General features: G+C 47.1%; 1 protein-coding gene across 2 annotated transcripts in view; it reads left to right on the forward strand.

Moving 5' to 3' along the window:
* Positions 1-4,185, forward strand: part of LOC144141503 (uncharacterized) — an 85,724-nt gene extending 81,539 nt beyond the window's left edge. For both annotated transcript variants that reach the window (XM_077673054.1, XM_077673055.1), the window contains exons 5-6: positions 776-1,004; positions 4,060-4,185. In XM_077673054.1, coding sequence (XP_077529180.1) covers positions 776-1,004; positions 4,060-4,098 — 268 coding nt within the window. In that variant the 3' untranslated portion in view covers positions 4,099-4,185. The remainder of the gene's footprint in view (positions 1-775; positions 1,005-4,059) is intronic.
* Positions 4,186-12,296: the final 8,111 nt, after the last annotated feature.

Below are 12,296 nucleotides of genomic sequence, written 5' to 3' on the forward strand. Positions count from 1 at the left end.
CACATGCAAACAATGCTTGAGGATCTACAATAAGAAAGCACGGCCGTGGGGCAAAAATAAATATACATAAATGCAAAGTAATGAGGAATAAGCATCCCGAAAAGTTCCTCTTCGGCTTAAGAAACGAAGCACTAGAAGAAGTAAAAGAATACAACTGCCTGGGACAGATGGTTAGCGCTGACCCCAACCACGAGAGAGAAATCCGGCGCATAATAGGCATGGTTTTGGGAGAACTGGGCAAGCGCTCCTAAATAATAAAAAGTAAACTACCTGTGTCACTCAAACGGAAAATACATAGCCAGGGCGTGCTGCCGGTGATGGCATATGGAGCTGAAATGTGCCGTCTGACTAAACAACTAGAAAGTCGGCACAACAGGCCCTGGCACGAATAATGTTAGAAATAACACCCTGGTACAAGAAACGAGCTACCTGGATCAGAGAATAGATTAGAGAGGGCGATACATTACTTTAAATAAAGAAAAACTAGACATGGGCTGCCCATATAGTGAGACGAACCGACCACCAATGGACAGTTAGGGTAACAGAGTGATATTAAGAGGGGAGTCTAGAAGGGGATGGCCGATAATAGGATGAAGGGATGAAATACGGAACTTCGGGGGTAAACTGTAGACTCTAGCCGCGCAGGGCAGGAGTGGTTTGAGGTCAGTGAGAGAGGCCTTCGTCCTCCAGTTCACCTTATCCGGCTGATGATGATGATGGAATAGGTAATGATTCCACGGCACATCAGTTCTAACATTTATTTTTTTTTTTGCAGGGTTGTGATTTATCTCGACCGGAGTGATGGCAGCCAGGTGGGAAAACAGTACCCCGATACATCTCTAAAGGACAATGAAGAATTCCGTATTACAGCCATTAACACCTCTAAGGGCTGGCTTTTGACACCAAGCTTCGCCGACGAGACACAGTATAGGCCAGTTGCTGAGAGCGAAGAAACAGCAAATATAGAAGTGAGCACTAACTGCTACATCAGACGCATCTTGGCCGTAAGTATCTAAGACCCCCTCTCTTAGCATGCCTGGCTGTGAAACTCCTGGGTATCTGTTCCAGTGTCTCAATTCGATAGAAACGGTGCAGCATTTGTATGAATAGGCGCCCAATCAAGGTTGCTCAGAGAATGGTTCGGAGGTGTCGACGTCTGCGCTTCCAAGTCGTATAGAGACGCCTTCGTAGACACACGACACGCACATAAACTACGCCGAAAAAATAGCTGGTTGTAACAAATTTGTTAAACAACTCGTCTATGTACCCGCTAATCAAACCCGTATAGAACCAAAGAAGGTAAATGTTGGGGTTAGGTTGAAAAGACGTGTCCAAATACGCAAGATTCCATTTGGTACAAAATATACTACCTCCCCATTTATTTGCTAATTTGTCCTTCCGTTGAAATGAATTTTCTTCTCCAGAAATGCGGTCTAAAATTCAAAGTGCTATAGGTTGCGCGAAAACAAACTGCAAGGCCCTGGCTTTGCGCAGACGCCACCCTTCACGGTGGATGTGAAGTAACTCCCTGAGAGATGGCTATAATATCTGTCATGTCTAGCAAACCATGGAAATTTCATACAAAATTATGGTTAGCAAACAAGTGTCGTTCTTTTTAATTTTTGAACGACCGTGGCAAAGAACAATTGGAAGCTCTTGAGAGAACGTTGCTCAGGTCCAGGTGAAATAACCGTTATTTTAACGGCTACGCGACGGATGTTTCGGCTTCTAAAATAGAAGAGTAACTGCGACTTTCTTACGGCGTTTTTTTAACAAATAGACTGCTTTAATTATTGGTGGACTTCTCCGAACACAATGTGGGGGCTGGCGTAGGCATCTTCATTGCAAGATGCATCGCAGCTGTGTGGTCAGCCAGAAGATGTTACACAGGATGGAGCGTATCTGTGGAAAATATTTTTAGAGACGATAGTCTTTTTTGGGTGCTATATAAGTAAACAAAGAAATTTTGGTCCGTCCGTCTGTCTGTATGTCTGTGTCTGTGTGTCTGTTTGTCTGTGTGTCTGTCTGTCTGTCTGTCTGCTGTCTGTCTGCCTGTGTGTGACCCGATTCAGCCACCCAGCCAAAGTAAAATGAATGCTGCGCAATAGTGTTGTACACTCATTGCCAAATCTAGACGTCTAAGTCCGGTGTCAGTGTTCGTACTTGTCAACATTGTTGTACAAGAACAAGACATTACGCAAATTTTAGGCAGGAAATCAATACATATGTGATATTTGCGGCGTTCCTTTATTAAAAATTCGTGGGTGCCTCGTTTTTGCGATAGCAAATTAAATACATCAACGCCAGAAAGTCATCGTATGCTGTTGGAGCGCTACCTCCTGCCGGTATTTAAGAAATCAAACTGCAATAGCAACGAAAGGTTCCACTAGATGGGATCCACGTTCCGCTTGGAACTCTCGTTGAGTGGGGAACGGGGTTCTATAAACGTTGTAGTGAAGTGCCTCAATGCACGCGCGTCTCCGCCGTACGTCAGCGCTGGCATCGAGTCACCCGGCTTGGAGCAGTGGAACGCGGTAAATTTAAATTGGCTTGAGCAAACTCATTGCGCATAAATAAACATAAAGTTAGCAGTAAACTTGGCAGTAAAGTTTTCTCACGACAACTCGTTGAAGACGGACCTGCACTATATTCGAGTGCGAAGTTAGCCCAGACTGGAGGATGCAAAGAGATGATTGCTCAAAGTGATAGGATGATCGTGTTGCTTTCACAAAAGCGCTTTCTCGAACCTTTCTGGAAGTTCGGCTTTCCTGTCTTGCACAGTTGACACTGAAAGTACCGCAATTCAGGTCCTTTCCGCCCCCAGAGACAGTGATTGTGGGGTAATAATCTAGTCTTAGTATTGGCCTCTGAATGCTGGCCGTACTCGCCAGACACTTCACTGTCCCACCATGATTCTGTAGACCGCTTCAGCGAGTCCCCATCCCCGTGATTCTAGCTCGAAATGCCAAACTGAATTGACAACACACTTTACTCTTGAAGGATACTCAAAAACTATCGTTGAGCCTCACATCCTCACATTGCCACAAGAAATGTGCACAACTTTAATAATGCAGTTTTGTTTTGTGCATATTTATATTGCTGCACATATTTCGAATAAGAATACCATGAGTGAGACTGCGGTACCCGAAGAGAGAGAGATACCTTTATTGTCTTGACAGCCTTAGACAAGGCCGGCTTGTCACAGTTTCTTAATTAGCGAAGGCGGTCAGTAATTCTCCCAGAGTTCCTCACTGACCAGGAGGCTGTGGGCCGCCAGGAGTTCTCGAGTCGACGTCACGTCCACGCCATGGTCCATATTCCGCTAGTCCTTCTAGTAAGCGATGCGGGAGCTCAGATGGGGTGATACGTCTGGTGGATGGCACTTTCATAAAATGCGACGTATTTGTGGGTGGGCAGGGTACTCGCCTGAAGGGCAAGTGAGGCGTGAGGATATCCCAAGTACATGGCGCATGTGCAGTAAGAAGAGATGTCGCATATCGTGGATTGCTTTTCCAAAAAATTGTCTTTAAGATTCATGGGTGGATTTTTAGACAGCATGGGCATCTTTCGCCTCTAATCACGAACGTGATACCATGCGTAATACGCATTTCTTGCTATGGCTTCACAATCCGCTAGACGGGCAGATGAGGTTCGTCACCCCGCCCTCGCACACGTTTGGCGTTTTAAACATCTCGATGGCCACGCTTGGTCATTTTAGCGGCGTTTTTTGTGGCAAGATATATTTTGCAAAATGGGCTGCCTTGGAGCAGAAATATAGCTTGAACTGTGGTTTGTCAACTTGATTCCATGATGTGTCGGGCGATTTCTGGTGTTAATCAAAGATGTGGAGCATAGCAAAACGTCAAGGACGGCTGCCATGTCTAGAGACTTTCAGGAGCATGCAACTAAGAAGGCGTAACATCTTAAATTAGCGAAGGGTACTCATCGCATTACTGCTTCTACGGATATTTAATGGGCAATCTAAAAAAACACTCGTCTACTGCCAGAGCGCTTCCTCTAATTCGAATTAGGCTGAGGCGATTTTCCCTCCTTTTTCAGGTGTGTGGCCCCATACCCGAAAAATACAGGCCGAAATAAACAGGAAAATCCTGCTTACTAGACTATCCACGGAACACTTTGGGCTCCGGCGTGGGACATTTACTTGCGCAGTGGTGAATAAACTGGTTTTAAAATGTTTGTGTGGCAAACATACCCTGCGGTGAACGGTACCACTTTGTCTTCTGAGCTGCCGAATGGTTCTTTTTGACCTTGTCCCTTCGTCGTTTGTTATCGTTATATTGTAAGGAAAGCCGTCTTCAGCACTATTCTCGTTGAAATAATCCACACACGTAGCCAGCATCCGTCACTCACCAAGAATACGCTTGCGCCACGCAAGCCACAAGCTACATTGTCACTCAAGGGTAAGACACAAAAACTCGTTACAGCCGCAAGGAGATCACTGGCAAGAAGAAACCGCGGCTCGTTCTCTCTCGCTCGACCGACTTGACAGTGCGGACTCGGTGTTTCACGGCTAGTTTTCCCGTCTCAGAATTAAAGCCTTCAAATCATCTCATAATAATTATATTTTCTAAAGTTTGAACCAATGTGCAACGACAAGATGAGTAAATTGACCAATGTTCTATTGAATGTTGGTGTAACTCTTGCATGTGAAATTAGCCAACCATTGAAAGTGAAAAAAAGTATATTTTCGCCCCACTCAGGAATACTATGCCGTCTGAAAACCTCAAATGCCTCAAGTACTCTCCGTTTACCTTTACTCCTGTGTTTTATTCAGTCAAAATTCCTGAATACCCCTTCACAGCATGTTTCGAGGGGGTATTCAGAAAGCTTGACTGGGAAAACACAGTCATTTGAGGTTTCCAGACTATTGCTCAGTGCCCTTTTGGGGATCGCGGCTCCAGTTCAAGACGCTTCGAATTATCGCAACAAAGCGCCATTTTTACGGAGTTGCGTGCCTCGGGGCCAGCGGTTTACGCTTGCACGGCGTAAACCAGAGTGGCGACATTTGTAAGCGCCGAAATGTCTAATGGCCGCCCGAAGGGTGAGAAACTCGCTTCTCCCACGTTCACGCATTTTCGCGTGTCCGTCCCCTCTGCGAAAGGAGACTAACGGCAGGAATTCCCTAGGGCACGTTTGGATCCACCATTGGTTCATTCGAGAGGTAGGCCTGACCAATCAAATCTGCGCCGCATACCATAGGAGCGAAGACAAACTCCAGCACTGGATAGCAAGCGGCAGACTTTGCTGGAATATTTCAGGACAACGAAAAACCAGACAGCCTCCGCGATTAGTGCAGGTAAAACTTTGCAGTCTAGGGCGTAACTAGGGGTCGATCGCTAAGATTGGACTCCTGGGGCGTAATCCAGTTAGCCGATCACCAAGGCAGCAAGGTTTTCTCATCCCTTCTGTAAATGCGTTTGTGTGCCTAATCGTAAACACAGTTTTTGTTTGGGATCACCCCGTTGTAGCGAAGTCGTAGTTCAGTATGCTCTTTTCCCATTTAGCGAGGGAGGAACGTTGTGTTCATTTGAAAACGGCTTGTCCAGGAGTCGGGCTGTCAAGTTCAAGCACCTCGGTTAATCTATTAATAAGACAGCCAGCACCTGCGTTGTTGTTGTTGTACAGTCGGCTTCTTTGTTCCGGCCGGGCTGACGTGTTCCAGAGGCGCTAGGAGCGGCCTCGGCAGCGTTTTCTTTCATTTGGCACTCCGTATGCCCCCGTGTGTTCCGTGGTTACCGTGCTGACCGGGACCCGTCTGGGCACTTGAGTATTCGTTTCGGTAGGGGGATTCGTTCGGTAGGGGGATTAGTGCCTGTGCATTCGTTACGGGGGGGTGCGCCCTCCTCGCCGTGACTGCGCGCGCAGGCGCAGTAGGGTATCGGTCAACGCGGTAACCACGGAACTCACGGAGCATACGGAGTGTTTTGTCTGGAAAGCCGGGATGCGCAGCCAGCCCATAGAAATATTCCCTGCCAAGAAAAGGCGGTCAATGTCTTGTTACAGCAACCCACACTTTTGTTGCCTTGAGTCCGAGCGGCGCCGAGGATGCCCGTTAAACTGGCCTCCACTCGCGTCCACTTGCGCTCGCCGTGAGGTCATCCGAAGGGTCACGCATTATGAATAGAGAAAGGTGCACCGTCGTGCCAGGAGAAGTTGTTGAGACCAAAGTACGAAGGGAGGTTCCGATTGGTGGAGTTTTAGAGTAGGGGTCTCCAACGCTCTTTGTTCCGCAAGCGTCTTGGGGCACCGTGCTGCACATGCGCAGAACCCAAGCCATCCTTGGGGTTTTGGGTTTGCGTTTAGCTCGCACGCTATTTGGCCGCAACACCGCCCCCACCCTCCCCCAAAGCTAGCCCCAAGATGAGCTTGCGTTTCTTACGTCGCTCTCACGCAGCAAGCGAGTCTGCGCGTGACCATGGCTGAAGCGAAACCTGCGGCCCGTTTCCCGATCGACCCGATCAACTACGACGATCGCTGACCTGAATTTGTAGATTCCGTGCGCCGTTCGCAAGAAGTTGATGACGCAGGCAATCGGGAAGCGGCATGCCCTCGGAAACGGTCCGCGCACACGCCGGCCGCGCCTGCCCATTCGGCCCACTTGGAACTAAGCGGCTCGAACCAGCGCAGACCACAATAGCAACAGCTTGTCGCCACTCTTCCAATCGATCTAACCGCCAAAAAGAAGTTCCATGAGCGCGAAAGTAGATGCTGGTGTGGTGAAAAACTGTGCCAGAGATTGTTATCAGCGCTGATTTTATAAGCGGCGATCAGATATCTGCCGCGACGCTAAGCCTACCCAGACCGGTCGCGGTAGTTCGACGGGCCGACCTGGCACCGCGGCGCGTGTTGAGGCACCGCAAGCCTCATTGTACCTTGACGAGGGTGGGTTAGCTACTGTTCCAGAGGTCACACTCGCTGACGGGTCGGTTAGAACGAGGGCTGAAGATAAAGCCGAGGTCTTCGCGGGACATTTCGCCACCCTTTTCTCGACCCAGAACGCGTCGTGGGATGCAGAGGATCTTGAGGACAAGCTTAGTGCTATTCGGTAACACTATTCACCCACATGGATGGCCACCCTATTTTCCCTACTAATTCGACCTTTTTTACAACACACATCGGATGTGGAAGATAGTTGGTTATAGAGGACAAGTTATCTTGGAATTTTGGTTAACAATCTCGCTTGTAACAGACATTTTAACTTCATTGATTGATTGCAGGGTTTAACGCGCCGACGCAACGCAGGCGATGAGGCGCGCCGTAGTGGAGGGCTTCGGGTTAATTTTGACTACCTGGGGATGTTTAACGCGCGCCGAAATCTCGTACACACGGGCGTTTCTACTTTTCGCTTCCATCAAAAAAGAGGAGATATTTTAATTTCAGATACAGTGCCGCCAGTCCCTAACCGCACTTGCGTCCATTGTCGAAACACGGGGGGGGGGGGGGGGGTGGAGAGAGCCGCCCGCAGTCGCTATTTATTATTAACTTCAGCAAATACAAAGTGGTTCAGTCAGCTATGGCACGACAACTAGACGCCCTGACTATGGAAATGCGACGTGCAGAAGTGTTTAAAGGCCAACTACACTACAAATTTTGACCTCTTCAAAACCCTATTTCCATATAGTCTGCCTAAAAAGAAAGCAACATGCAAAATACAACAGCTGAAATACGCGCCTGGACGTCGCAAGCGGTCAGCGAAAATCGGCGATTTTGAAACCGAAACCGAAGAGAGCGCGGCCATTGCAGTGACGTTGTAGACGTCCAGCGAGCGGCCGGGCGGTTACCAGCTCAGGAGGAAATCTGCGCGCAAGCTCTACGCGCGCACGTGGCAGCCCATGGGTGAAGCGTGTGCAGCAGAGCTCAACCGGTTCTCAAGCTGCGTGGCCGGTCAGAGGAAAAAGCTCCCGTCGGCTGGAACGTCACAGGCGCATCATGGCTGTTTACGCGATCCGCCGGCATGCAGGTGCAGCGTGGTCTGCGGCGGAGCTTTTTTAAACGCTTCTGACTGATTAACGAGGCGTTTTTCGGAGCTACAACTCGTGTCTCAGTTGATCTGGGGGTGCTTACTGCACATTAAAAATAAATTTGGTAAGGTGAAATTTGAGTACAGTTGGTCTTTAAAGGAGCCATGAAGACAAAATACAAGTTGGGTTTATTAGAAAGACTGCTTAGTCCCGATAACAATGATACCAATATCATCGCAATCTTCGAACAAATAACGGAGATATGAAAGAAAACGTGTGAAGCAGTCGCGACCCCCTAGCCAATTTCCCGCAACTTTTCTATGACGTCACGGAACCTTGTTTGTGCGATTGGCGGCCGCCTAACTGACCTGTCGCGACGACACATGACTGGACGTCTGTAATGGGGCCTCTAGTTCCATTTGACCGCACCACTTGAATGCTAACGTGCAGTTAACGCACTGAATATATATTTTATTGTTGGCCCGTATGACGTCATTCTTGCTCATAACACGTCACTGTGGCGCAAAATTTGAAAGTTTTTAAATACTTCTTGCTTTTTTTTCGTTAAAAAAACATCTTTTGTGGCTGTAATGGAGCTGGCTGAGATACTGAATACTAGTTCTTTCAAATTAAACTAAGTTGTATTTTCTCTTCATGGCTCCTTTAAAGCCTACCGCCATGCGTAGGAACGCGACCGCGCATGCGCGGTTCTGCGCAAGCAAAGCATACCGTGAGTACGCAGTGGGCTCTTTCAATCGCCTACCTCCCAAGTAAGAAGCATTGCAGATGTCGGTCCTGCGAGCGTGTTGAATACCCAGAGCACAGAGCGGAAGGAGCTGTGCGCTCTGGCTACTCATCTGACATCTCAACTCGGCATCTACGCTTCATCTTCCGCAGACAGTGAAACAAGAGAAAGATTGTAGCTGTTTTAAACAACAGAGTAAATACCGTCATGAAGCAAACAAAGATCCAGAACTATTCCTAAATTCTGGGGGCACGCCATAAATTAGATTAAACCTTTCGCAACATGCTGTAGGATTATTTTGAGCTTATTTTTAGGCGTACCGTGCCCAGATTGATGTGCAGGATGACTAGCAAGTGAAAACATCGTTCAATAAGTCCGCCGAGCCTTACGGCCGCCGGCAACGATAGCGCGTACTGTACGCTAGAACGAATTCATGCCAGACCTTCACGCTGTGAAGTCGCGGCTTCTAACGCACACACTGTTGCTTCTGGCTTTATAGGTGCGTCAGGCATTGAAAACGCTGGTGCAGCGAATCCAAAGGGATTCAACGTCTGGCTTTCGGGGTGACACTTTGCTGCTGCTAAATAAAAAGTGTGGTGATAATAGAAAATCCTTGTGCAGTAGCCAATGACGCCATGACAAGAGGCAGTGACAATTAAATATTTCTTCTGCCTATTCCAGTTCGGTGCTCTGATTGGTTGCAGAAGTGGACAAAAGAAAGGAAATGCTTGCATGGAGATGTCGGCGAATTTTTAAATAAGTCACTTAGATCTCATATTCATGTTCATATTCATGCAATTGGGCCTGTTGGGTGTAGCTGTTTAAATAGGTGCAGTAAGAATCGAATTCACAAATAGCCTTGAGTTAAACCTAAAATACACCGTAAGTAGCTTGTACCAAGATTAATGTTGTTTGAGTAATTTTTTTCCCCTGAGCAAGTTTTCAGTTTGGACGACGTTTTCTTTTTCCTTGGAGAATCATTCATTCAAGGGAATTAAACCTATATAAACGACTGTATAATCAAATGGCTATACTGTAAGCCGCTTATATTAGTAATGATGGGTATAAAGAGCTGCAATATAACAAACTATGTTGTGTAACCGCGTAGAGTCATGTAGCGGCCACACCACGCTTGTGGGCGCAGCTCCTGCTAACCTCTTACCCTGTCATAACTATAGACGCCGTCCCTGTGTATGGTTACTGGTCCGTGGATGGTTACTGGTCCGTGAGAGTCTAACGGCGGAAATTTCTTTTTATTTTAATAATTATTCGTCCTTTGTTTCTCTCATCGTACTTGAAGCGGAAGTTCGGCCAGTCCTACACAACTCCCGATAGCATCAAGCCTTGTCTATTTTCACGTGAAACATTTGACAAACAACCGTCGATCCTCCATTGGTCACTTTGAGCTGAACAGTGAGAGTCGTTGGAGCAAACTGAAAGAAAAAAATGCGAGGTAGTCAATTTCCGCAATCTGTAATATATGTCCAGATCAAGGGTGTCTTAAAAGGCATAAGGTCACTTCTCGTATTATTTCCCTTCGTAAGCAATCGCGATTGGTGCGAATGAACGCTCAGGGTTAAAAGATAGCAAAAAAGGTTGACGTAAAGATTGGCAACGCAGGACCTCTTCAGTCCGAGAATGATGTTTAGGTCGACCCACCAGAATGATGGAAAACAGGTTGCCCAACACCCAATTCTATGAACACAATTTTTGTTTACGCACTGCTTACCTTGACTGCTGATATGGACTCTCATCAAGATTATAACACTTTTCTGAACACTTTTCTCAACAATTTTCTCGAAGAATATTTTTAAGACATCCACACAGTAGTCCCCTTTACCAGTCGCGACCTCTGCCCGGGAATGATTTTACGCTAGCGTCTGTTTGAATAAACTTCCGGGTAGTGCAAAAATTTCGTAAATGTAAGCGATTAGATTAGAGCTTCTATAGAGCATTTCAATGGGCCCGGCTCATTAGTAGACCTCTGTCAACTTACGCCAATGACGAATTGTACAAGGGGGTTCAGTTTCGCCTTCAGCGAGTGTGTAAATGTGACCTTCGGAACCGGGCAGACGTTGTTCCACGGCTTCCCCAATTCGTGTTCCATGCTGCTGGTTCCTCCGCAAAGTTTATACGTGCTGAAAAGAACAGCCAGATTCAGCTTAAACAAACGGAACATTACTGAATATCTGGAATGTGAGGCATTCAGGATACACAATCACCGCTTGCTTCCCGCAAATAGTTTTACAGCGTTTGAAGGCGTAGTGTAACGTCTTTTCATTGAGAATTTTAGTTGCGGTAGGACGCAATTTTTTTAGACTGTGGTTATTGAAGGGTCGATCTCTTATTGAAATGAAATGGTGAGACCAATAAATATTATCAAATTAAATTTGATTGATTCATTTACACGTGCCCGCCACGCACACAGCACCATACATGTATATGCTAGAAAGGGTGTTTCATAGAAAATTTCTAGTAAAAAACATGGCTCTGGCTTAACCAGGTCATGCCTGCGTGCGGGTAGTGATAGGTACGGTTAATGTGATTGTTTTATCTTGGTTCCTTGTACGGTTACAACCCTTCTCGAGGCGTGCGGCTCGTTCTTCCTCCGTCTCTTCGGCTCGCTGCCCCCTCTTGGTTTCGTTCCGACGACGAAGCCTGACAACGAATCCCACCTAGCCACCTCTTCTATATGCAGGTTTTTTTCCTATTTTTTCCGTTTATTTTATTTTTATGTTTTGTTATTTTTACTTCCTTTTCATTTTTATTTTTTATTCTTTTATTTGTTATTATTTTTTCGCAGCGAGTGGCGCCGCCAGCTGTGGCGGCTAGGGAATCACTAGGTTCCCTAGCCACCGCAGGTTCCCAGGATCCGCTGCCAGCTAGGGAACCGAGGTGCAGCCGCCGGTCACAGCGAAACGGCGAGAATATGGCCATTGTAGTTCTCGCAACAAAGGCTGCCGGAAGTAAAATTGTTTTTCTTGCGCGATGTCATCAAAGCCCGTAGTGGGCGTAGCAAAATGAGTTCTGATTGCTATTTAATATAACAATAAACTAGTACTTGTTAATTAAAATTTTAATTATTGCAGTTGGGCGTATGATTGTAAATTGGAAATTCTAGAGGATCATCAGTCAACCCGATATCCAGCGTTAGATTTGCGAAAATGTATTTTCCCGCAGACCTATGGGCTCAGTACTTCGGTCCTCCGAACGCACGCATCAGGACCTCGGTGGCTGCAAAGCGCCGCAAAGCCATGTTCCCATGTTGATGTCACTCATATTTGATTCATTGTAGGGTTTAACGCTCCAACGCAACGCACGTGATGAGGCGTGCCGTAGTGGAAGGCTCCGGATCAATTTTGACCAACTCGGCATCTTGACCTTTGGGGTACGCGCTAAAATCTCGTACTCACGGGCATTTTTGCTTTTCGCCTCCATCAGAAAAGTGGTCGCGGCGGCCGGGAATCGAACCCGCGTCCTCGTGCTCAGCAGCACAACGCCTTAGCCAGTGAGCCACCGCGGTGGGTTGACGTCACTCATAGCTGCCACCCCAACGTCAGTAATATGCT

This window comes from Haemaphysalis longicornis, unplaced genomic scaffold (genome assembly GCF_048455015.1).
Source record: "Haemaphysalis longicornis isolate Haplotype H1 unplaced genomic scaffold, Haemaphysalis longicornis Haplotype H1 scaffold_6, whole genome shotgun sequence".
NCBI classification, from domain to species: Eukaryota; Metazoa; Arthropoda; class Arachnida; order Ixodida; family Ixodidae; genus Haemaphysalis; species Haemaphysalis longicornis.